The sequence below is a fragment of the Dermacentor variabilis genome, chromosome 8, assembly GCF_050947875.1.
Source record: "Dermacentor variabilis isolate Ectoservices chromosome 8, ASM5094787v1, whole genome shotgun sequence".
NCBI lineage: Eukaryota > Metazoa > Arthropoda > Arachnida > Ixodida > Ixodidae > Dermacentor > Dermacentor variabilis.
This window is the reverse complement of record NC_134575.1, coordinates 82,115,217-82,142,475: the sequence shown is the minus strand read 5'-3', so window position 1 is coordinate 82,142,475 and position 27,259 is coordinate 82,115,217. Positions and strand designations below refer to the sequence as shown.

General features: G+C 44.3%; 1 protein-coding gene across 1 annotated transcript in view; it reads left to right on the top strand.

Moving 5' to 3' along the window:
• The first annotated feature begins 5,095 nt into the window (after positions 1 to 5,095).
• Positions 5,096 to 27,259, top strand: part of LOC142591138 (uncharacterized) — a 41,425-nt gene continuing 19,261 nt past the window's right edge. The window contains exons 1-4 of the mRNA XM_075703516.1: positions 5,096 to 5,246; positions 20,148 to 20,177; positions 20,852 to 20,878; positions 22,651 to 22,677. Coding sequence (XP_075559631.1) covers positions 22,676 to 22,677 — 2 coding nt within the window. The 5' untranslated portion in view covers positions 5,096 to 5,246; positions 20,148 to 20,177; positions 20,852 to 20,878; positions 22,651 to 22,675. The remainder of the gene's footprint in view (positions 5,247 to 20,147; positions 20,178 to 20,851; positions 20,879 to 22,650; positions 22,678 to 27,259) is intronic.

Sequence of the window (27,259 nt, the reverse complement as noted above, 5' to 3'; positions counted from 1 at the left end):
ACCTCACTAAGGCCAATGATATCCCAATCAATGCCAGATAGTTCCTTAAGGAGTCCTGCTAGTCTAGCTTCACTGAACGGTGTTCTGGTATTGAAAGTGGCAAGGGTCACTTTCCAGTGGCGGCCTGTACGAATCCAAGGATCCTGAGCACCCTCTGCTGCATTACAGGTCTAACAACCGCCTTGCTCAGATGTTCCGCAGCTGTGCGGAACTGACAGTCGGTCACTGGGTAATCGAATGAGGCATATGGGGGGGGGGAGGGCGTAATCAAGTACTGCCCCATGGAGACCAATTCCAGTTCTGGTAAGGGAGTGTCTTGTTGACGCTTGGTGCGTCTCTGATTTGGAAGTACCGGGAATAAAATAGCACCACTTGCTTTCAGCTTTTTTGCCGGTAACAGGCGCCACTCCAAGCCTGGAGATGTAGCGTACTGGGGGAGCTGAGTCCGAGTTTCCCACCTCCAGGGAAAAGAAAACTGCGAGGATTCGAACTTGTTACTGTAGGAACCGAGCATCCAAGCTAGCTCAGTCAGATAATCCTGTGGGTTGTCAGGTGACCTTATGTTTGAGAATTCCAGCCCAGAGGGTCCTACGTTCCTGATACATGCTTGAATTATCCGCGATATACGGGTTTTGCTGATCGCTGCAGGTGGCATGACCTAGTATTTCACAATGGTTCTAACATCGTGGTTTCGTAGTCTCCTGTACGCATGCGGCCATGAACACGGCCAGATACACGATATGTTGTCGGCGCATTTCAACAACATACAAATGTAGTGGGGAAAAAACAGAATTAAAACACACATTTCAGCGCATACCGTCTCGACTTGGGCGTCGCCTAGGATTTCGACTCGAGGAGCTCCCCGCATGGGATCTCCAACAGCTTAAAACTCCTCAGGACCTCAGTAAAGTTCTTGACTGAATGACAGCGCTTACAGGGAATTCAGTAGTCGCGTATAGACGGAGGTACACCAAACAGCTCGCGGTCTCATCAGCCTGCCTCAGCCATCGGAGAGGTCTTTTCGAACGAGGTGGAGCTTATGCTGAAGAGCCACCCAAGGCTGAGGCGTCGGATGAGAGAAGGGTGCATTGGGAGAGACTTTCGCTCGAAGGGCAAATTCTCAGAGTACGGAATGGGCAGTCAAACAATATGGTTATGAGCCGCGATTAAAATTTGAAAACTTGGAAGCGGTCTTGCTCTATGCTTGGAAATCACTTATACGATGCCTCCGATAAGCTACAGGGTATGAATCTGCGAACAGTTAGACATTGTTTGTACACTTCGACTGGTAAAGCTACTGACGTCCATTTTGCCGCCACACAAATAATAATACCGCCGCACTACACACAAGCTGTTATAAAACAAAGTGTGGGTTTCTAGAGCCTCTATTTTTGCATGGCATTCACCAAGGCAGTCACGACAGAAAAACGGAAAGAAAGACGTCCATGAGCGGATTCGTCGTGCAGCTCCTACGCCTGAGGATTACTAACAGTATTCGAGAAAGTAAAAGCAGCCTAAGGTATTAGTCTTGGAGCTAGCTAGAAACACATGCCGTAGAGTGAGTAACGAAGTGCCAGGTAACACTCAGTACGTGAAAGATGCGACAGCGCTGCAGAACATTATCGAATTATGCTATTTGTCACTTGCCTACTTACGGTTGTATAAATTTGTCGAAGCAACTGGTGACGCAACCTGCAACCAGAAAAAAGAAAGTTGTTCTCAGCAATGCGTTATTATTGGATAAAAAATTATAAACTAAATTCTAATGCAGCACTGTCGTCAATTCTAACCCTGTGGTGATGCATTGCTATGAGCGCCATGCCGTATACATGAAAGGGCCGAGATAAAGCTTGACTATTGATGGCATACTTTAAAACGCACTACCAAAAATGGGGACGAAGCGGAATTCGTAGTCGTTGTTGACCTCGTAGACCACAATATGCTTTAGGCGATGGTGCCAGGCTCGGCCTCCAACATTGGCAGATAATTTTGCCCGTGTTCTGCCTGAGTGCTCTGATAAGCACATCGCCATATGCGTATTAAAAAAAGGCCTGTAGTTTGGCAATGGCGGATCGCTTTCATCGTACGGCATGAGGATATTGAGAGATGTTGAAAAGATCTGTCAAATTTTCGAACAAACTTAAACCTACCCAGTTTGTTGATTACCAATGAATGTGGGCCGTGGGATGTAGCGAATAGCAATGAGCGTAGGAATCATTGTAAACATTGGTAGTAAACTTTTCCGTACTTGTGAAGAATAAGAAAAAACACACAGAGAATAAAATGAAAATGACCATCCCCCAGAAAGCTGTAAAAGGGCAGTATAGGAGTAGAGAGCAGACAGTGGGGGGATGCTAAGTAAAGTGACAGGAAGACCTTATTGGAGAGAACACGAAAGCATCCCTTTGTGGTAGTAATCGATACTTACTGCCACATGCCAAATTATTTCATAAATATCATTTGGAATAAATATACTCTCGTGGTTCTGTGAGCACCAATATGGCGTTGCCGGAAAATAAAATATAAATATGTGCTAAATTCGAATGCACAAACTATCACCTTTCAGCTTTGTGATGTTTTGGTATTGACATCGGGAAAGAATAAATAGATGCCAAAGAAAGCATGGTGTAGTGAATAGTCTCACTTTTTTGTAGAAATAGATAAGAAGTTTAAATAAAATTGAACATAAAGATAACATGCCGGACGTGTGGCCTAACCAGAATTGCCATGTCACAAGCGCTTTTTTGTTCCGAGAGGGCCGTCATGGCATGAGCACTCCCAGTAACGTTTCCTGGATATTTTTGTTACGTAAAAAATCGTCCCTTGAAATCTTAGATAGCGGTGCTCACAGCCAAGAAGGCAGATGTGGAGCTACTTTTTTAAGTGCTGGCGTTGGGCAGTATGGGACCTATGTCTCATATTAGCCTGCCAATTATGGCATCTCACCAACATATAGAACCTCTTAGTTCACCATACACACCTTGATCACTATGTAGCACAGTTGTCTCCGGTCTAGAGGCATTGATACCTTGAGGAGGCAAATCTAGATTCAGAAGTCATCAAAGCTTCAATATATCAACGTCTACGGTGTAAGCAATGTCTTACATACACTTTCAATACTCCTCTGGCTAACGATTTGAAAGCCAGTGCAGACATATATGCATATGAGAATTTCAGATGTTGTGTATGGCGTACAACAATCTCCTGTGGCACATTTCATAGAAACGATCACTTTGAAGTATTACATATATTACTGTCAAATCACCTTGACGCGCGGAACACAAAATTTATTACATTTATCAAGAACAATTCTGATGTGTGGCGCGGCACAATTAAGTCTCAATTTCATTTCATTTCATTTCATTTATTGATACTGTGAATCCCATCAGGGATGGTAACAGGAAAGGTTTTATGTCATACATAGGAACATGGTATAAGGTGTTACTTACTAAATCTTATACAATAAAAAACTTTGGCATATAACAATTTGATTACGTGATTATACAAGAGAATAAATAGAACGGAGAGGTTATGACAACGATAATTGCAGTTACAGAAACCAGTTACAGGGTCAGTATTGAGGTAATAACCGCCACGCAACAATCAAGGTTACAATAATGTCAACAAGAAAAGAAATGTATTGCATCACTGCCGTAATTATAGTCAAGCACAAACACCGGTAAAATAACAAGGCAACAAGAAACTACGTAAATAATGTGAAGAATTATTGCTGCAATGCGTATAGTTGATCCGCAATCAGGGTACCAAACGTATCTAAGGATGAGCTGGCAGTGATACTTGTGTTAAGATTATTCCATTCGCGTCTCGCCCTTGAAAAAAATGAGTATTTGAAAATATCAGTGCCGAATGAAAATTCGCTTAATGTGTGTGTGTGTTTATGACGAGTTAGTCTATTCAAGGACGTTGATATGTATTGCATAATAGGCAGTTAAAGTTGATTGTGTATTAACTGATACATGATTTTTAGTCTAGCAAACTTGGCTCTGTTATGCATGGTTAGAAGTTCTGCCCGTTTCAGTAATGCTGTTGATCAGTCTGTGATGGAGTGTTTATTATATATGTATCTCAGCGCTTTTCGCTGTACCCTTTCAAGTTTTTTAATCAGCTTGTTAGTAAACGGGAACCAAACGGTGTTGGCGTATTCTAGAACCGGTCTTATAAGTGTTTTATATGCGATTAACTTTGTTTCAGATGGTGCTAGTTTAAGGCGTCTGTTAATGAAGAATAGCTGTCTTATTATGGTTGATGTGATATTGTTAACGTGATAATCCCACCTGAAGTCAGATGTTAGTGTCACACCAAGGTACTTATGCTCATGAACAGATGCAAGAGGAATGTTGTTAAGGGTGTACTGGAAGGCTGATGTATGTTTTTTTCTGGTTATAGATAATCGAACAAACTGCACGATTGAGATGCTTCTGAGCTAAAATAGCTGCTGGCTAGAATATTCTGAACAAGCATTGAGATAGAGTACAACTAGAGACATGCATGCCACATCGAAAAGCTCTGAGCAGTTCTTGCTGGTAACCTATGTTTCCTTATTTAAATAATTATATTGATCTAACTCGATATGTTTGATATTGATTAGCAAATTACTGTTATGCATAATCATCGTACATAATTATTTGCTGTAGCGTACACATACTTTTATAAACTACACTGTGACTAAATACTTTAAATTGATTGTACCAGCATGCCTAATTCACTAACTTTATCATTCTGATTTATTCCTGTGCAATTTTGAACTACCTGACGTGCTGTTTATTTGCTCATACTATGTTTATTTCATATTTCTACTGCTTTAAACGTTAGTTGAATGCTTAATCGTGTTACATTTCACACATAGTTTACTAGGAGGCCCCATAGACAGTTATTGCTCTGGGACCTTCTTTCGTATTACACTTACTTTGTAACAAAACAAATGTGAGTAACAACATATCAAAAAACTTGTTTTTCCTAGCCGTGCAGCCATTTCAACATTATTGTTTGCGGAAACGTTATAAGAAGTTGCTGTTTTATAGATCCTTGCCATCCACCGCCTAATTTCTTTAGTTTTTTGTTTTCTTTGTACAGTTTCTTCAGAATACCAGCGATGTATATCTTGTGGGCATTTCAGAAAATGTAGACAAACTTGATGATTGTGTCTGCCTGAAGTCTGGATATCAAGCGAGCATAGTGAAAGAAGTCGACCGCACCGTAGTGTGCTACGCATACTTAAATTCTTCGTGAGTATACACTCAAATTGTTTTAGTACCTGTTAAGCAAAAAAAAATTCCTCCACTCGAAGCGAACAGATACGGAAGGCATCTAGAAGATTACCTTATTTCTTATTACATTACCTTATCGACTCTATCCTTGACGGAACTCAGATGCCCGAAGAACAAAAGAAATTGATCGATCGATGACTTAACGAGGAATCTTTATAACAAGGGGGTATATTCTTGTGTTATGCCAATCTCGCAATATTTTTATGTCTCCTACACTTCGAAGTGTAATCTTAAAAATAATAACTTAAAACGAACAGCGCCAAGAGAAGGCTCACAGCAGTATAGCTGGGCTGAGCAAGCATGTGCCATGGCTTTGTTGTAGGCATTTATCTCCAGCCCATTAGCATCAATGAGCGCAAAGCAAAAGGTCTGTTGTTCTCTTAAGTTAAAATTTTACTCCATCTTAAGCAACATTTTATTAAGAAGAGTCATTCTGCATTTCCTAACTTTACGGTGGATGTTTCTGAGATGTGCCTTTTATGAAGAATTGCCACACCTACTGCACCGAATAATAGTCAACCCAACAATCGCTGCAATAATTTATTTATTTATTTATTTGTCGGAGACAGTTCCCTACCTTTTCGTAGCAACGGCAAGAGCGGGCACGTAATTACAATAAAAATTACAAAAATTAAGAAATGCTAAAGTATAAAGGGCCAGAATCATGCAAACCGCAAAATACCAGATAAAGCGAGGGCGTATATCTGACCAGCCCTAAAAAATATTCACTACTGAAGTTATTACGCTAACAGCGCGAGAAATATCAGTGAGGAAAAATAAATTTTGGGAGAACCCGATTTACGATGACTTTCAACGTAGTTCGATTAACACTGCAACAATGTAGCGAGACGCAGTATTGGTAAAGACCGGTTCATTCAGAATTTGACGTATTCATTTTGATACTTCAGTGGCTACAGCTATATGCTATGCATATTACTTCCAGTATTAGCTGATTTCGCTGGCACTCGCAGGCGCATGAGCAGGACGGGATGATTACGACTATGTGACGATGACCATGGACGTAGAAATGACGTCTTTGTAACAAATACGGCGTGAAGACGATCCCATGACGATATTGACGGGGCGATTCTGATGTACTTGCAATGGTGTAGTGACGAACTACCCATGGCTATGGCATCAGAACAGCAGGATGACGAGTGTATGACGACGATGACCTAACAATGACAGCATAACATAATTTACATAATAAAATATATTGACTGCAATGGAAAGGTCACTGTGGTTACGCGAATACGTTACGGCAACGGATTTTAGACATGAATATTAGGGCATGAAAACGACTGTATGACGATGAATGGGTGAAGACGATTCTGAAATATTGACAACGGTATAACGACAACGGTTTGACCACGATCGGCTGGCCACCAGCGTATGCTGACGATGGCGCGACGACAATGCCACGATGGCAACGGTGTGATGACCTCGATTGATGACAGCCAGATGACGAAACGACGACTATGAATCAATCTGCACGCCGTAACAATGCCAGTATGACAACCAATTCAAGGTGACTACTATTCGATGACCACTTCAGACGACGATGGCAACACTACGGCAGTATTATCACGATTGAAGGGCGGCAGCTTGATTAAAATAGAATAGTGAAGAAATGATGGCATTGGAATAAAGAAAACGGCATAATAACTATGGCACGACAACAATGGGATGACGCTCCTGAAGTTCTGACTATAATAACATGATTGCGCTATGAGGACAGCAAGATGACAAAATATAACGATAGAACACTGATGACTCTGTGCAAACAATCGGTGTGACATGATGACTCTGTGCAAACAATCGGTGTGACAACGATGATATGTCGAGAGTTGGATAAATGAGTAAGAATGACGTCGACGAGACGTTCACCATAGCATCACGACGAGGGTATGACAACGAATCCAAGACAATGATGATGAAGCTTGAGTTATTCAGGTATGCTATGCATCCTAATAATTTACAGCGTTTTCTATACATTCCTTAACTTTTTTTCTGTTCGTTCAAACATGTATTTACCTTAAACTTCAGCGATGCCTGTATCGGATCCCGTCGTATGAATCAATTCCCGCTGGCACATTGATGCATCCATCCACTTTAAATCGAAGCATTTCTGGAAGGTGTGTGCATCCCACAGATTTTGCATTCCATTATATTCCATTCTTCCATTCTGTTATATTCCATTTCGTATACTTAGATTACATCGGGATGTGCGGAATCGTCCCCGGATTTTTGCTGCCAATGACACATGCCTTAACTTGTTGCGAATACTTTCTCCGGTATGTTTTTGTCCTTACACAGGTTGTTCAAGCCTCAAATAGCAAGGCACAGCGCTTTGCCATGGTAATCTTGTTTCCATTCTTTGCATACTAGTTACTGTCTCTGCCTCTGACTCTCTCTTTGATGATTCCTGGTTGTCTTCTTACTATATGTTACTCTGTACTTAGATGCTAACTTTCTCAAACTCTTCCTTCATTTTGTGTCATTGGTTTTGGGGAACAGACACTCCTTCGCTTTAGCCATCCATTTTCTTCAACAATGTTCCTTAGCCTTTCTTCACAACTAAATTTGCTGTGAACTCCTCTGACAAAAGAGGCCCAAGTCATGTCACCCGGCATTGCCTCACTTGTGGATTAACAATGGGCTCCCAAAGCAACACAAAGGGCCATTTTAAACACAAAACAAAGGGCCTTTGTGAACGTTTGCGGTGGTACCATTACTCCGTTCCAGAGAACACGCATCGCTTCATTACTATTATATCCACAAAGTTCCCTTTCTCGTTATTGCTGCCATTACACTTCTCATTGATTTTCATAATGCGTTGGTGGGTGTTTGATTAAGCTTTTCCTCAATTTACGTACACGCTGAGGTAGTTGTACTGCTTCACTAAGAGCATGACTCAGTGTTGAAAAGATACCACGTAATTGTTCATATCTTCATCAAATATAATGAATGCCCGGTTTATCTAAGCTAAGCTTAAGGCATAAATTCGTCGCTGCGTTGCCACACATATTAGCAACTCCTTTTATATTTCTTTCATTATCCACTAGTAGAACTATGTAATTCAAGTATATCAGTCCAGAGAGCTTCTGTCGCACCCTTTACCCATTACGTATGCAGCTTAAATAAAACCCCACTTTACTGTTTTCCAGTCATCTTTATTTGTTCTGAACATAAAGAGTGAACAACGCTGGAGGCTGTAGACATCCGTCTTTCCGTCCTCGGTAAAGTTCAGGCCCTTATTTGAATTTCTGGCCTTCCCATACAAGTTGCAATGACTTGTCCCTATACACCTCCATCGACAGCTCCTTGAAACGGTCATCTATGGCTTCGTGCTTGAGAAAATCCTGTAAAAACTGTCAGCCTGCGTTGGCAAAGGCTCTCTTAGTATTATCAGAATAGTAACCGCAGGTGCTGAACAGAACAGACTAGCCGCTGCACGAAATACGACGAATTGACCTTGGGCTAGGGAGGCCGCTTACACACAGCGTAAATACTCCATCATATGTGCGTCTTCCCAGGCGTAATCTTTCGTCCGAGGTTCGCAATTCACGTCCTCACCACTGCGCTCCACTGCGGTCGGTAGATCGAGTTTGTCACCATGCATCCAGGTGAAGAGATAGCGTAAGCAATGGCTGCGGCTCCTGAGACTGCTCGATTCCTCATTGTTGCCCATCACCGTGACCCTGATGGGATTTGTCGCAACGAAGGAGACGGCGTCAACGAATGGGTCGAGCTCTATGAACGCGTCAGTGCAAATAACAGTTGAGACTCAGCGATTATGCTTGCCAATATCAACTTTTATCTTAGCGGCACATCACACGTGTGGCTCGAAGTGCATGAGGTCGCATTATCCAGCTCGAACATTTTAATGAAAGGCTAAGCGAATTGTTTAGCGATCTCTTTTAGCGCAAGATTGCCGCAGGAAAGGCTCGTGCGACTCGAGGATTAGAAATATACAGGTACGTCTCATACAAACAAGGCGTTGTGGCTCGTTGCCGTAAAGCAGACGACAGGATACCTCAAGCAAAGTGGATACATACTAAAAGGAATTCTGGGCAACGCTTTCAGCTTGTTTGTTTTTGCAACTTATGCACTATTAACGCAATCATAAAAAATGTCATCGCCTTTATTAAGTGAAGAGCTTCCGTACGGCGCAGGACATCACGCGTCTGCCCAATGCAGCTGCTACGTGGATTTGTGAGGATCTTTCTCCGCAACGAAAACGCGAGGCACGCGTCGGCGGCGACGAACGCGCTTCACCTCGGCTCCGCCAATGATCGTCTCTAATTGCGGCCATTCAACCCGGATCTCGCAAATTTTGGTACCATCGTCTCCGTGAAGATCAGCGGCACAAGTGGACACGACTTTCATCAAGGTGGGCCCATTTTGAGATTTCGGAGTGCTCGAAACTTTCGCCGACCGCCGCGCCGCTAGGCCTAATGGCGGTGCGGCGTCCGCCAGCCCCCGCCGGAGATTGCCCGGCAATGGCGGCTCCGAAGACTGTGACTGGCTACGATCCTGCTTCTATGCAATTCGTAAGCATGGATACCGCTCAACTCGAAGACCTTCCACCATCCGAAGAAGAATATTTGGACGACATGTTCCGCATGTGGCGACGCAAGTAGAAGCCTCACGTTCCCTAAGTCAGCGGTGCCACCAAGCAGCAACAGACGCTGGCTCGCTCCGCGCATGCTGCGCACGGGGACGCGGCTTGCGCGACCTTGAAAAGCGGAAGCCCGCAAGGCCCCATGGCGGCCGCAACAAACGCCGCGCTTTGGGCGCGACCAACTCGTCGTGGTGCTCAAGCCACAGACAACATTCGATCAGAAGGCGGCCTTCGTTATACATGACTAATACCTCATACGTGACTGTGGAGAGGTGGACGTATCTGTATGGCCTGTGTGAGATCAAATGTGTTAGTGTGTGGACTGAACTCGGCTTTGCCACCGAGAGGCTCCTCGGGGACCCGCGGGGCCTCTCGGTAGGACCGCCATACATGGGAATTGGTGGTCAGGGACCGCCAGCTTCTATACCGTGGACACGCCAAAGCCTCGGGCGACGTCTGCAAGTGGGTCCTCAGGTCATCAATACTGACCCCAACGATACATCGGTCTCCCTCAAGCAAAAGCTGAGGTAGAGGCATGGCGAGATTCTCTCCGTGAGGAAACTGGGCGACTCTAACGTCGCAGTGGTCACATTCGAAGGGAAGAGGGTGCGCCGTCTATTCTACTGCAGTGACTAGGGCATCCCTGTGAGACTGTGTAAGACGATCCCCGCCTTTGACTGCTGTGGCACGGTGGGGCACCGGGCTGATGTCTACCCGAGTCCAGAGTCAGGACGCTGTGGCCGCTGTGGCTCTCAAGTAGCTACCATTTCCGAGGGCCTGCTGAACTTGAGTGCATCCCTCGTTACGTCATCTGCGGGGGCAACCACCTCACCGGTGCTGCCGGCTGTATCGGGAAGTACCGGAAGCCTATGAAAGCGAGGACTCTACCGACCAACGCCAGACGGAAGTCAGCTCCCAAGCAGGCTCCGCCCACCAATGTCAACAACAGGAAATCTACCACTGCGACGGGCAAGTCCGGACAAGTCACGAAGAACGCGAAGTACGGGACCAGGGCGAAGGCACCGACTTTCAACGCTGGGGATTTCCCGTCCCTGGAAAACGTCCAAACCAAGGAGAGCGGTTGGGTTAGGGCTGTTTCTGGGCCTTAGGAGCCCATGCAGCAAGCTGAGGTGGCAGAAGATGACAGGGCCTTGGTCACGTCAGGACTACCAAGCATCTCGCAGTTCTCTGGCAGCACAACAGTCGAGCGAATGCCCATTATAGAGCACCGTTTGGAAAACTTATAACGCACAATTGCGGACATGCCAGGTAAAATTTTAGCCGACATCACGGCTTCCTTCCGTGAACTCTGGGAACAGCAGCTCCTGCACATTTTACAGAGCATAACTCCAGCCGTGATTGACTTTGTCCTGTCCACAGTACAGAAATGGGCTAGCGTCCAATTTAGGAACAGTCGCTCTCGCTCTCGTTCCCCTCGACCGGATTCGCGTAGGCGAGAGGTGGTCACTCGTCAGACCATAGGCTCCCAGGAACAAAGTCCGGCTGCCGCCTCCCCGGAGATCGTGGTGCCTCTTTCTGAGGCCCCATCGCCTTCGGGGAGAGGGCATGCCCCTCAAAAATAAAAACAACCTTCACTATGGCTAGCCTACCTCGGCGGAAAACCCATAATAAAGCCGTAGCAGAGAAATTCGAGATCATACAGTAGAACTGCTGGGGCTTTTGGAGCTGGAAGAAACGGTCGCACCTGCAGCTCTACATGCAGTCCCTCGGTTCCGTGCCGGCGGTCCTGGCTCCACAGCAACCCGGCGCGGAAGCTAAATTCATTGGTTATAGCTCGTTTCAGAGATGTCCAACAACGTGTATCATGGTGAACAAGGCATACATCGCAGTCCCGGTCGATCTCGACTTGGAGATTGAGCAGGAATACACCATGCTCAAGTTCCTACCACTTAAGCGCCATCACCCGTCAATACATATTCTTTATACTTACTGCCCCCCCCCCCGCACAAGCAGCGCGTAACTTTCAACGAAATCTACCGCGCGCTCAAATCGGCTGACAAGGAACCCCTCGTGATTGTTGGGGACTTGAACGCCGCCAGCCTTCATTGGGGATACCGCTTTGAGAAGGCCAGAGGACGCAAACTGGCGGAGTTCATCTCCACACTTCGTCTGACGCTGCTCACGGATCCTGCACGGCCCACACGCGTGGGCAATTCGGTAACGCATGACACATGCCCTGACATATGTCTCGCTAAGAACGCTAAAGGCGCCCAAAAATAACGTACAGCGCGAAGGACAAAGACAGCGATAGACGAGATCCACAGCGCTGACTTCCAACAATATTTTATTGCGTTGCCACATCGTGTGTATATATACAAGAAAGGGCATGCGCCGAAAATGTAAGATAGTCACATGGGGTGTTCTAACAGCAAGTCACTGAACTAAGAGCATGGTCACCTGAAAAAATATAAACATTCAAGCATTACGATTTCTATCTGTTTAGGTACGTGACTTCACTAGGGGTCAGTGCGATAGAGGGCGCACTAACGCAAATACTACATAGTTTTCTGATGAAATCAGCTTCCACAATTTCTCGGGTGAGCTGTGAGCTGTGTCTCGCTAAAACTTCGGTATCTTCAAAGAATGACACGCAGCCGCAGCACCGGCAATAGATACCCAAGTGGCCTTGTAGAGTGCTGCGGACGTTGTTACAGTGCTCTTTTACTCGATCGAGCTAAAGATACCGCCTGGGAGAACCTGGGGGACAGTCTTGGTAGCGATCACTGCCTTCTCCGGATTACTCTTCTGGCGAAGGCGGCTCGCAAAAAGTGAGGCAAGGCCATACTGACCAATTGGCGTAAATTCAGAATGCGGGAGGTACCTCCCGTGCTCTTTTCCGGCGGTTACGCTCAGTGGGCAAAGCAGTTGCACACAATAGAGGAACAACACGTTACGACAGTTCAGACTTCCGAACACATCCACGCAGTGGACAATCACCTAATACACCTGTGGGAGGTGCGCCGAAGCCTTACCAAACGGTGGAAGAAGCAAAAAGTGAATCTGAAGCTTAAGGCTCATATTATCGAACTCACGGAGCAAGCCGCAGCGCATGCTGCCCAGCTCACGGACTCAAATTGGATGGAAAAGTGCAATTCGGCAGCGCGTCAGATGAGCTCGAGAGGGACGTGGCGTCTCCTTAGGAGCCTCATTGACCCCACTCAGACGAGAGGGGAGACGCAACAACAATTTCTGCGGGCTTTGCACGCGTACCAAGGCACGACAGCTCAACTCGCGGACACGCTGTGCGACAGGTATCTCTGTCGTACAGAGGACCCATTGGGCCCGAGTACGAGTACGCGGGCAAGCCTAATCCAAACTTTGATGCCCCTTATACATTCCACGCCATTAGGGCGGCGTTAGCTAAGATGCGCAGAGGTACGGCTCCGGGCCGCGATCGCATAGCAGTGAAATTATTGGCGAATCTTTTGCGCGTTCTGCTGGCGCGAGCAGTACACTCCCGTGATATCACTCTTGGTAAACACTCGTCGCGCTTTGGACAAGTGCACTGTTAGAAAAGTTGAACCCTGGGGGTGTAAATTTGTCCCACGACGATATTTGTCATCTGCCGTGCTTGCGTTTCCTTTCTTGAAAACACTCGGCTGTGTACTTTCCTGTCGAGATGCTATGCCGCGCTGATAACGCGCATGCAGTTCGCGACATGGAAGTACAGGGCTCGCAGCGTTAAAGAAAGAAAATGCAAGCAAGAGAGATGACTATTGCTGTGGGACAAGATAAACTGCCTAGGGTGCAAACTTTCTTTAAGAGTTCGTCAGTAGAGAAAGAAAGTATGTCTTGCGGGGCCATAAAGAGCCAGATAAATATGTCGCACTAAGATCCAGTACACGCCATGGTATATTTATTCTCACGGCCGAGACGCTTTTTGCTAGCTCCCTCACAACGAGAGCTGCGATAAGCGCACCTCAAAAGAATCCGAAGAAGTAACGAACAAATTACAGTAAAGTTGTGGGTCAGAGAACCCGTCACGAACATGCCCCAACTAGTTTCAGTACACGCGAAACTAAGCGTCATACGGCCGTGCTGCTTTTCTCTAACTGCATCAAAAAGCCGGGTGCAGCGAGCGTGCCCAATAACGACCGAAGCAAGCTAAAGTAATGTCGATGCCCATAGAAATAGTCGGAAACATTTCGCAGTACGTGTCAAGCCCGTTTCACATGGAGCGAATTTGACTGTCAAACAAGACTTCTCACCTGGCCGTAGCCCAATACAACAGTGGTGAAGTGTCGAAGTGCAGAAAGAACGCATGAATACGGCGGAAGTCCCAAGACAAGGTTACACTGAAACATGCTTAAGCGTGTTTCAGTGTAGCCTTGTCTACACTGAAACATGCTTACACTTGTCTACACTGAAACATGTCTGCACTGAAACATGCTTAAGCATGTTTCAGTGTAGCCTGGTCTGGGCGGAACGCGATAGTATTAAAAGATTCCTGACTGCTTCTCACTCTTCCCAGTAACTGGAGTGTATGCAATCTTAATGTTTACCGGGAAACGCTGGTCACGAAAGCTCTGCACAAAGGCATGCATCTGGTGCGTCTGTCGCGCTGTTAGCTTGTTGCAAAGTAACTCAAGAAAAATAAATAGCAAAGAATAAATTTATTTGTACGCATAAGTTTTACTTTTAGCGGCAACAAGAAAGAAAAATTGTGTGTAAGCTCATTTCAGATTGTTTTTTTTTTCGATGCTCACGTTAGCTAACGGATCGGGCGAACAAAAAACAGGACGTTTGTCCTGTTGCCAGCTATCGCCGACTCTCCGCTGTTGTTGAATACCTGTATGCTACAATGTTGATACTTTGTCACACTTTACCTACGCTACAAAAGACACCAATTCAAAACCCCGCTTCTATATGTAGTAGCAAATATTGGATGCGTTTCCGATAATACAACGCAACAATAAGAAGCAAAGCATTCCGAGCGATTCAATGAAAGGCGAGCAAAAAGGAGATATAGGCCGTGCGATGATACATTTGCGATGCGCGATAGTCGAGTGAGCCAGCTCTGCCGCATCCATTCAGTAAAACTCAGGGGAGGTTGTGACGCAGCCGAACAGGTGGCACCCCGTTGATCTTTAGCGGGCATAGCCAAACCTCACCAGAGAAAGCGCCATGACATGCTGGCCGTCATGGTTGGACGCATATCCAACTCACCGCTTTGGTGTCGTTTTCTAATGTAGGTGCAGTGCCGCCTGTAATCGCATTGATGCAGTCTGCTACGCGCTCCCGAGATACGTATATTTTGATCATGGGTGTAGGTACTGAAGATGGTCTGACTACCGACCACAAGTGCAACGGCGTCCCCCGAGGAGGTGTTCTATAGGACCGTTTGCGGCCTTGCACTTCATCGTTCCGTTGAATCCCTATTGGGAACATTGAGTGTCTCAATCTGCGCTGACGACATCTTCGCCTGGGCATCAGCAGTGACTCACCTGCGGGTTAGTCTACTGCTTGAGAAGGCAGCGGCGCGGGCATCTCTCGGCGTTTGTACGCAAGGCCCAACGATCTCGAAAGAAAAGCGTGAGTTAGTTGCTTCCCCTCTAAAAGCGATTAGTGGTTATCTAGTATGCATCAATGGCAAGCTTGGCCAGTATAACATAAGGCTTTTCCAATCTGTTTATATTCCAAATTGGCCATTGGCCCTCCGTGATAGGGGAAAATAGGTAAGGCCCTGCCCATTTGGGTGTGGCGCCCGCACATATCAGTTGGACCACAACCATCCAGACCTATCAGGCAGGGCTAATAGCCGATTTAGTCGAACGTCATGACCGATAATTACCTAACCTTAAAGGGTGCCAGACTCCTACAAGAGTGTAATTGTTAGCTTGGACCTCTCCTGAAGCGCTCAGGTTGCCCACTTGAAAACGAAGCTCACATGTATGGGTCTGTCGCGTAGTTCAGCGTGCTCTCATGAAACCTGGCGTTACCGAGCAGTCTGCGCTTGATGCAACCGATATAAGCATAGCTAAAGCTGCAATAAATGCCTACTTTATGTTGGCGAAGCAGCAGTTGCGGCTACTATACGTGCTTCTAAATACTATGCCATATTTGTGCAGATGTTATGCAAATTTTCATTGCACCCTTCACCTAGCCTGCTGCCTCCAATTCAGCATGGTCTTACGGGCTCCCGTGCGGCTGATGAGAATTACCTGAACATTTTCTTGGTTTATTCGGCGTGGTATGACGCCGATGTTCAGCGTGCTCTCATGGGACTTAGCGCTACCGAGCAGTCTGCGCGTGGTGCCAGCTGTGAAACTTTACCCTAGAGACGCCACGAGCGCCTCGCCTATATTCGGCAATCAGCTGATACGGTTCATCATCATCATCATCATCATCACCACCATCAGCCTGGTTACGCCCACTGCAGGGCAAAGGCCTCTCCCATACTTCTCCAACAACCCCGGTCATGTACTAATTGTGGCCATGCCATGCCTGCAAACTTCTTAATCTCATCCGCCCACCTAACTTTCTGCCGCCCCCTGCTACGCTTACCTTCCCTTGGGATCCAGTCCCTAACCCTTAATGACCATCGGTTATCTTCCCTCCTCATTACATGTCCTGCCCATGCCCATTTCTTTTTCTTGATTTCAACTAAGATGTCATTAACTCGCGTTTGTTCCCTCACCTAATCTGCTCTTTTCTTATCCCTTAACGTTACACCTATCATTCTTCTTTCCATAGCTCGTTGCGTCGTCTTCAATTTGAGTAGAACCCTTTTCGTAAGCCTCCAGGTTTCCGCCCCGTAGGTGAGTACTGGTAAGACACAGCTATTATATACTTTTCTCTTGAGGGATAATGGCAACCTGCTGTTCATGATCTGAGAATGCCTGCCAAACGCACCCCAACCCATTCTTATTCTTCTGGTTATTTCCGTCTCATGATCCGGATCCGCCGTCACTACCTGCCCTAAGTAGATGTATTCCCTTACGACTTCCAGTGCCTCGCTGCCTATTGTAAATTGCTGTTCTCTTCCGAGACTGTTAAGCATTACTTTAGTTTTCTGCAGATTAATTTTTAGACCCACTCTTCCGCTTTGCCTCTCCAAGTCAGTGAGCATGCATTGCAATCGGTCCCCTGAGTTACTAAGCAAGGCAATATCATCAGCGAATCGCAAGTTACTAAGGTATTCTTCATTAAATTTTATCCCCAATTCTTCCCAATCCAGGTCTCTGAATACCTCCTGTAAACACGCTGTGAATAGGATTGGAGATATCGTATCCACCTGCCTGACGCCTTTCTTTATTGGGATTTTGTTGCTTGCTTTATGGAGGACTACGGTGGCTGTGGAGCCGCTATAGATATCTTTCAGTATTTTTACATACGGCTCGTCTACACCCTGATTCCTTAATGCCTCTATGACTGCTGAGGTTTCGACAGAATCAAACGCTTTCTCGTAATCAATGAAAGCTATATATAAGGGTTGGTTATATTTCGCACATTTCTCTATCACCTGATTGATAGTGTGAATATGATCTATTGTTGAGTAGCTTTTCGGAATCCTGCCCGGTCGATTGCTTGACAGAAGTCTAAGGTGTTCCTGATTCTGTTTGCGATTACCTTAGTAAATAGTTTGTAGGCAACGGACAGTAAGCTGATCGGTCTATAATTTTGTCTTTGGTGTCCCCTTTCTTATGGATTAGGATTATGTTAGCGTTCTTCCAAGATTCCGGTACGCTCGAGGTGATGAGGCATTGCGTATACAGGGTGGCCAGTTCCTCTAGAACAATCTGTCCACCATCCTTCAACAAACATGTTGTTACCTGATCCTCCCCAGCTACGTACCCCCTTTGCATATCTCCCAAGGCTTTTTTTACTTCTTTCGGTGTTACCTTTGGGATTTCGAATTCCTCTGGACTAATTTCTCTTGCATTATCGTCTTGGGTGCCACTGGGACTGTATAAATCTCTATAGAACTCCTCAGCCACTTGAACTATCTCATCCATATTAGTAATGATATTGCCGGCTTTGTCTCTTAACGCATACATCTGATTCTTGTCAATTCCTAGTTTCTCCTTCACTGTTTTTAGGCTTCCTCCGTTCCTGAGAGCATGTTCAATTCTATCCATATTAGACTTCCTTATGCCAGCTGTCTTACGCTTGTTGATCAACTTCGAAAGTTCTGCCAGTTCTATTCTAGCTGTAGGGTTAGATGCTTTCATACATTGGTGTTTCTTGATCAGATCTTTCGTCTCCTGCGATAGTTTGCTGGTATCCTGCCTAACGGAGTTACCACCGACTTCAATTGCACACTCCTTAATGATGCCCATATGATTGTCATTCATTGCTTCAACACTAAGGACCTCTTCCGGAGTTAAAGCCGAATACCTGTTCTGTAGCTTGATCTGGAATTCCTCTATTTTCCCTCTCACCGCTAACTCATTAATCGGCTGCTTATGTACCAGTTTCTTCCGTCCCCTCCCCAGGTCTAGGCTAATTCGAGTTCTTACCATCCTGTGGTCACTGCAGCGCACCTTGCCGAGCCCGTACACATCTTGTATCATGCCAGGGTGATCGCAGAGTATGAAGTCTATTTCATTTCTAGTCTCGCCGTTGGGGCTCCTCCAGGTCCACTTTCGGCTGTCCCGCTTGCGGAAGAAGGTATTCATTATCCTCATATTATTCTGTTCCGCAAACTCTACTAATAACTCTCCCCTGCTATTCCTAGTGCCTATGCCATATTCCCCCACTGCCTTGTCTCCAGCCTGTTTCTTGCCTACCTTGGCATTAAAGTCGCCCATTAGTATAGTGTATTTAGCTTTCACTCTACCCATTGCCGATTCCACGTCTTCATAGAAGCTTTCAACTTACTGGGCATCATGACTGGATGTAGGGGCGTAGACCTGTACAATCTTCATTCCCCGCCTCGCATCAACACCCGCCTCGCGTGCAAGAGGTCCGTGGTTCGAATCCCGGTGCCGGCAATTTTCCACCGGATTAAAAAAAAATTGGCGTGTTGATAAAATTGCACAAACAGGCCTGGAGTGTGGCCTGATCCCGGTGACCAGAACCGGTAACGCACTCCCTCACCAGATCAGGATTGGCCACCCTGGTGCAGTACTTGGCCACAACATCCTATATCAACACAACACAACAAACGGTTCATCAACGTACTTCTAAACATTACGCACTCTTTGTGTAGCTATGTCACATTCCCTTTGCCTTTCTATCACTGCTTGACTTCGCGGCGGTGGCGTTTTACATAACACCTAGTTTTCGTTTGCATATCACCGACGCAAACAAAATAAAAACTGCTTTTGCTATTTGTACATTCATTGAAAGTAGCTACCTTTTCCGACTAACGCATTGTTATGTTTCCATTTTCTTTCATCCGTAGTCATTTAATCTAGAGTGTAACTACGTTTGGGAATACATATTAATCCTATATTTTATTGGCGCACCAAATCCAGTACTAGGCCATTTCATTGCGTTCAGTGCTCCCATATTAATAGTTCTTACAAGATATGGCAATGCAACATTTTAATTCTTAGGAGGTTATTTCGACTTAAGTTTATCTGATTTTTATGCGCTTGTTTTTTAACATGACAAATCGTCATCTGCCTTTTAAACTTTTCAGCATCGACCTACTAAACACTACACTCTTAAACAAATGTGCACCCTTTGGGGTGTGTATTTGCCACACAACAATAATTGTCATCTGTCTTGCTTGCAGTTGCGCTGCGCTTGCTACTTTCCTGTCGAGAATGCTCTGTCATGTTGATAATGGGCATGTCGTTCGTGACTTTGAAGTACCGGGCTCGCCGCGTTAAAGGAAGGAAATGCGGACAAGGCAGATGACAATTATTGTTGTGTGGAAAAGGGGTGTAATTTTGCTTAAGAGTGTAGTTGTACACGTTGTGCGTCGGAAAGAATTTATTATTACCCCGATTTCGTACTAATTACGGAATAGGAACCTGCTCATTTACAACCATCTCATTCTGGAGACTCTTTGCCCCCCGCTTAAATTTGTTGTTTAAGCGTTATACATTTATAAACCTCTGAATCGTTTTGTTCTCTCATCTCCACCTTTTGACAATGTCCAGCCAACTTGCAATATTATGTGCATTTCGTCGTTTGATGTATTCGTCATTGTCATTATTACACTATGATTTCGCTGTATTGTGCCAAAGGCACTGCTTCATAAGTGTTTCTTTTTTCTGGATCCTTAACCATGTATTTTATGCCCTTGTATGTTTTATAACCAGTCCTACTGCAGTCTTCGCACTATGGAAAAGGTCTGTAAAACGATTTTGCATATCTGTACCATTACCCTTACGAAAAGAATAAATTCTCACATCTGATGAAATTTGGCCCTGCTTCGGAATTCTAAAGAGATTCATAATAATTAAAGCATAGCTGAATTGAAAAATTGCAGGATATGACACATATTGGTGTAATACTAATATATGCAATGCTTATAAAAGACTGAAAACATCCAAAAGATTCTAAATGGATCATCATTAGGTTCAGTGGTACACTCTTAAGCAAAATTACACCCTTTTGTCACACAAAAATAATCGTCATCTATCTTGTGCGCATTTCCTTTCTTTAACGCGGCGAGCCCGGTACTTTCCCATAATGAACGACATGCACGTTATCAGCATGACATAGCATTCTCTACACGAAAGTAGTGGGCTCGGCGTTTTCAAGAAAGGAACGGCGAAGCAAGGCAGATAAGGATTATTCTTGTATGGCAGAGATAGACCCCAAGGGGTGTAACTTTGCCTAAGAGTGTATAGGCAGTGCTGAAGGCTTCGGTCATTTGAATGTACCCAGCGCCTTACAACAGGCAAGGACATTAACGAAAATTGGGATTTCAACTGCGACCTGAAATATTATATTCAATTTACATACAGTACGTACTTTATTGTACTTGCAGTTTGACTAAACGCCTTGCTTTTCTTTACAGAGCCGCTATCGGATCCAACGCAAATGTGTAAGTAAAATTTAAACAATTTTTATTTATATAAATTGTGGGTTCAGTTTTTATTGCACGCTTCTGTAAACAGGGAAACATAAGTTTGAAATTTTTGAGAAACTCAGCCGTTTAGTTCAGTTGGGATGTGTTACAATTGAACATAACACGGCATGTACACAACTGAAAGAAAATATTAGCGTACAAGGGCACTAACTGTAATGAAAAGCTTAAGAAGCTTTTTCTTGCATCAAAAAGCCTCCTACCTTATGTAAATGCCAAGCTCCGCTTTTGAAACCTCAGCAAGGCTACAGAAAATTGTACATAAAGGGTTACATAAACATAAAATCTAACCTTAACATGACTGCTAAACTAAAGTAACAGACAACATTACAGCTGTCTGATTACATCACGCATGAATGGTGAACGTTTCAGGCACATGGGGATCAATTATGACACACGATGCTTGCTAAGTAGAAAACACGATAAAAGATGAAAACATTCAAATGAAAAGAAAATTGATAGGAGAAACTGCAGGCCTCGAGCACGCCTAATGAGCGGCACTTGTGGTACACAAAGACCACTCGTAGTTCCTCGTATATACAGCACGCACATGAACATACCCTCCAACCTTAGTCGAAGTGGCTAAATCGCTCGAAAAGGTGACATTGGCTCGTTCCGTCAGTCGTATGAAGCAATCACGTATGTTTTTCTCGGGATTGCCTGCGCACGTTTTGGAGTCAAATAACTAATGACCTGTATTCTATTACTAATGTGACGTGGCCTTATGTCGTGACGTGTATGTCGTCTATCGCTGTCCTGGTCCTTTGCGCTGTACGTTATTTTTGATCATGAATTACCAACTAGCCCAAGCAACCACCCTAGGCCTTATTCCTCTTCTGGTCGTTAGGACAGCAACACATGAAATTCACGTGCTCTCATCTCATAGTAAAACCAAACGACGTGAAGACGTGCTGAATACATTTGTGCTCTTTGACATTCGCTGGCGTTCTTACCCGTGGCACATTCGAGGCTCCATGCGTATGACTGTGACTGCGAAATATTTACAATCTGGCTACGAAGTGACTGCGCATCGCATACCTATTAATTGCGCGAGTCAGGTGGCCTGATCAGTTATACTTTTCGATTCGCACTTCAATTTATGCTAATGTCAGATTCTTCTGAATATCAAAGCCATTGTCTAGATCACACAAGTGACGAATCAGGCAGCGAGATCAGTTGTACGTTTCGCTTCGCACTTGAATTTATGCTAATGGTACATTTTTGTGGAAGTCAGCAATTCCCTAGACCACACAAGTGGTGAATCAGGTTGCCCTATCAGTTGTACTTTTCGCCTGGCACTTCATCTTATGGTAATGGTACATTATTCAGAATCTCAAAGCAATTTTCTAGATCACACAGGTGGCGAACGATAGGAACTTTCTGATATGTCTAGTTTCGCACTGATTTTTGTGTCGCGATCTGCCAACTCTGCTCTACTGGAAGTTTTGCATAATGTGTATCGTATCGAATTCTGTTGTTTTAGCCCCATTTGATTTGTCCAGTATTTTTTATTCAGAATCTTCTAATATTGTTATTTCGGTAGTTATTTACCAAACCATCTTTATATATCCTTGCTCTTTGTCGCCGCTGTATCAGCCTAACTATGTTTCACAACTTTGTCAAAATATAATCGACTACACATGGTAGATAGCTCCAGCAGTTGGCATTTTACAGCGCCGGACATCTTCCTTGGATAGAGACATCAATAATGCATGTTTTCTCTTTTACAGGCTCTCGAGTAAAAGAATAGTACCTATGTACGTAAACAATAATCTTTGTGCTCATTTAGAGTATACATTTTGAGGGGAAAGGATTATACGAGAATAGACGGTTGATGTATACTACCTGGAATGTACAGGCGTTTGTTTTGCATTCAACACAATTTTGATATTCATTACATAATAGAACACATATGTATTTAGATTACTGAGATGTTTACAATTTTTTACGAGGAATCAGGATGCATTTACAAATTATCAAATTTTAATGAAATACTTTTACAGATATGGCAATTGCTAATAATTCAGCGGTTTTACAAGTTATGCCCGCTCAAAATAAAATTTCAGCAGCATCCCTTAGAGATAAACACTCTTGTAGGTACAGTGAAATCTTGATTCTGCATTGTTATTGCCAAAATGCTTTATATGCACTTAAACTCATACGTATTAGGAACACTAGTGCATTTTGTCTCAAATTTGGGAAATGTTAACTCTATTGTGCGGTCATTCCTAAATATATATTCCGTATGGATATGTTTATTTATTAATTCACTTACATGTTTATTTAATGCTACTAGAGGTGCTTCTTGCAATCGTAGGTATGTTGAAACGAAGCAAGTAAATGAACAATAAGACAGAAATCAAACACTTACAGAGCCTAAATGAGAGAAGACACTAGAGAGAACACGTGATGGAGTCATACTTTATTACGAGGTGAAAATAATATCTTTAGAAATCAAATAGGTATCAAATGGTTAATACGTACAAGCCGATGTTCTACGGTTACGAATTTTCGCATCCATATACATGTGCAAAGGTGATATCATATATATTACACGTTTCACTCCCCACAATTTTTAAACAATTCACTGTGCATTTCCCATCGAACTCCCTTAAATTCTTTAATTAGACTAAAGTTGAGTTCTTATATTCATTTTATGTGTATCACGTAAGTTTAGGGGCATTCAAAACCGAATTTGTTGATACCTTTCTCTTCTCTGCCGCTGTACTAACGAAAGCGTGTTCCTCAAGTTTTGCCCCCATAATCGACTCCACATGGCACATAGCACCACGAGCTCGCATTTTTCTGCGCCGGACATGCCTGAAAATTGCCTCATCACATGACCGCACTGCTGCGATTCTTGCTTCATTATTACTCCTTCTCCGCAGAATGAAACGGCCTTTCATGCAACATTACCGCTATTACCAGCCCGACTGTCTTTATTTTTGAGCTATAACCAATTGCTTCTCGAAGTAAACACGATTATATATTGTTCATCATTTTCTATATTTGAAGCGGTTATATATTTCCACCTAGTGGGGTCTATAAGGTGATAAGCTGCATTGCGTTAATTTATTAATTATAGTAAGAACTCATATTTCTGTCAGTTGCTTTCAGTTAGAAATCACACGCGGAAATTGGAAAAATTGCTGTTGGTAATGTGACTGAACGTCTTTGTTGTTACGTTGCGCTATTTTCTGGAAAAGAGAGGAGGAGGAATAAAATCTATCTTAGTACAGATTTATGACTCTTAGAATCAATGATATTCTTAGACAAGGAAGGAAAGAAGGAAGGAAAGAGAAAAGCAGAAGGCAGGTAGGTTAACCAGCATAACGTCCGGTTGGCTACCCTACACAAGAGGAATGGGAGAGGGCGAAACAAAGAGGATGGGAGGGAGAAGAACGAAGGAAAGAAGGAAATTAGCGATGAGTTCGCTGACGCGTGTGGGCTAATAGTAATTGCATTAGAGAATATTCTCACAAATACTCTAAAGTAGTATTATTGTGCAGTAAATTTAATTCTACAGATTTCTGCGCGGTACATGTGTCTTTAACGTTGTCATGTAAAAACAGCCACATGGTCGATAAAGGTAAAAGTCGAGAAAATAAAGCTCCGCGCAAACTGTTTCACGTTTTTTTTTATTTTTGCAAATAAATGTTGGCTCAGGACCAAGAGGACATCCCCACAGACTATATTTTTTTCTGGGGAGTGTTTCGCAGGTAGTACGTTCCACCGCTGGACATTATAACCTCGATTCAATTAAAGAAAACTACTCTTTACTGAGTTGCTACAATGAGTATAATATGTGGTTTTCCGTTGATATTTTCATAGGCGTAACACCTAGGTAGTTTACTTCCCTATATTTAACGCTATCAAGGTTATTTGCAGCATCAACAGTCTCGAGACCATGTTTTGGCAAAGGTAGTACAACTTTCCGTTATTGAATTCGTAAGCTTTAAACTCATTTGCTACGTCATGAAGAAATCAAATTTAGTGCATTGGTGGGGCTATCTTGTCGGCCTCGGTTACTTAGGTTTAAAAACATTAAGTACCCATCTGAATAAAATGTAAGCTTGATAGGAAGCTAAAGACGTAAATGATCCATAATATCGAAGAAGAACAGAAAGGCTCTGTAGGGAAATTTACTACTGCTTACATGTGGAAATGAAGGTGTTTATGCGCATTTCGTCGTGCACGTTGTACACTTTCGCGGCATTGCTTTTGAAACATTTTGCCAGCGGCACTCCACATTTTGTAATCTCATGATTTGGCATCAAGAGTGTTGTTTTTTTCCTGTCAAGTTTGTGCCTCCTACTCATTTGGCAGATTGGCCAAGAAATGAATACGTCGATAACATCAGTGCCATTTCGTATTGAAGGACCCTTAGCGCATGACTGAAGACGATAGCTGTGACCCGTACACCATCAAAATATTTGTGTGGGCTTTTGCATATAGGGAAGACAGGATGTCGTGGTTTGCAATAAGACACTGAGGAATTTGACATCAATCCGATCATTTTTGACGTGTTTTATTCGTTGAGCCGTTGGTCATTTTTCGTATCATGTTCTAGTTACGATGCCGCCGTATTTGTGCGAAAAGGGTAATATACCGCACTCGCAATAAAAAAAGACCCAGTTTAAGCACGAACGGCATACCATCAAATGCGATAGCAAATTATAGCAAACTAAGGATAGGTTTCCCGGCCGTATAGAGTGCACAACGTTCACTTACTAACCAAATTAACAAGCATGGTGTAAGCGCACACAGGCTAACATCACACTCGATGACCGCGGACAATCGCTTTAAGTACACCGGCTAGAGGAAGCGTTGCAGCAGCAGCGAGCGAAGTCACCTTTGTGATGTGTATTTCATCAACGGAAACTGAGCGGCGAAGACAGTACACACAAAGGTATGAGCCGTCTGCATATCGCTTTTAATATAGGGCACGGGCGCCCTCTCGCGGCATCTGAAAGGACGCACTTGCTGGCGGAGTAAGGACGCCCGTTCCCCTGCGTCCCATACTGTCTTCCCACTTTCCTCTCTTTTGCGCGCGAGATTTAGCCGCGATCGTCAGTGCCCCTTGTGCCTGGTCGCAAAATACGCCTTACTGCCTCAGCGCCACACCATCTTCCTTCGTTCTCTCCCCACTCCCCACAGCCCTTTGTGCTACGGAAGGCGGCGCGTTTTCTGCCAGCTTTACTCCCTCGCGCGGACCACACTGAGCAACCGTCGTCGGTTCCCATCACGTGCTTTCACTCGTAGGTACAGCATACCGTGCGCGGCGACAGTCTTATTGCACTTGGACTTTATCCCAAACATGAAGGCGATGGCGACGCCGACGGCGACGGCAAAATGCTCCTTGGGCGTCTCTATAATTGATATCGTAATAAAATTAGAGCAGAACTCACCTCACAGTGGCTATTGACAGTAATGCAAATAGCAGTCGACCAAATGAGCGACAGGTTCTCCTCCTGAAGTCACGTTTATTGGACCAGTGGAATGGTAATTATGATTTTCCTTTATTCGCCCATATACCACATAATCCAATATTGTCTATCTTTGCTAAGGTACTCACTTGCCAAGGTCATGCCTTCTTGCTCCCCCATCATCAAGATGGCATGGCGAGGACTTTACGACGCTGACGCAGTCACGATAAAATGATGACGGAATGATATTGATGAACGACAAGGACGTATAACGACGACGAAATGGTGTTAATGAGATGTAGATTCTTAAAATATGACGAAGGTAAAATGACAACAACGTGATGAACACGACAACATGAGGATAATGAGATGGAAAGAAATGTATAACGACGATAGAGAGATGATGACGGTATGACGACTGCGGGATGAAGAAGTGGGAGTAACTATGCATGATGAGTGGCTAGATGATGAGATGATATTGACACCGTGGCCAATATAGGAAAACAGTTCATCGTGGACTTGACCAATGCCACCAACGTCTTCGCTGAGGACAGAATTCAGTCAGCTAGATCACAAGCAATGTTACGACATGTTTTGTCGAGACGTCCCCTTTTGTCCTGGAGAAGACGAGCTATTTTTGACTCCCATTCGTACACCCGCATTATGTGAGATATTTGAATCGTGCTTCCTCGGTTCCTAGATTATTACGGAACAAAATCCCCAGTCAACTATGCTGTTACTCCTGTTGAGGCATTTTCGGACCGTCGATATCGCTGTTCAGAGAACGTTCACGTTTCGCGCTTCAAACAATTCGTTCCGCGTTTCCTTCCCGGCTATGTCCCAGCATGTAAGGCCGCTTGGATGCACGGGAAAATTAGTGGGAGAAATATTCATACGCTTCATCTTCCCCTCG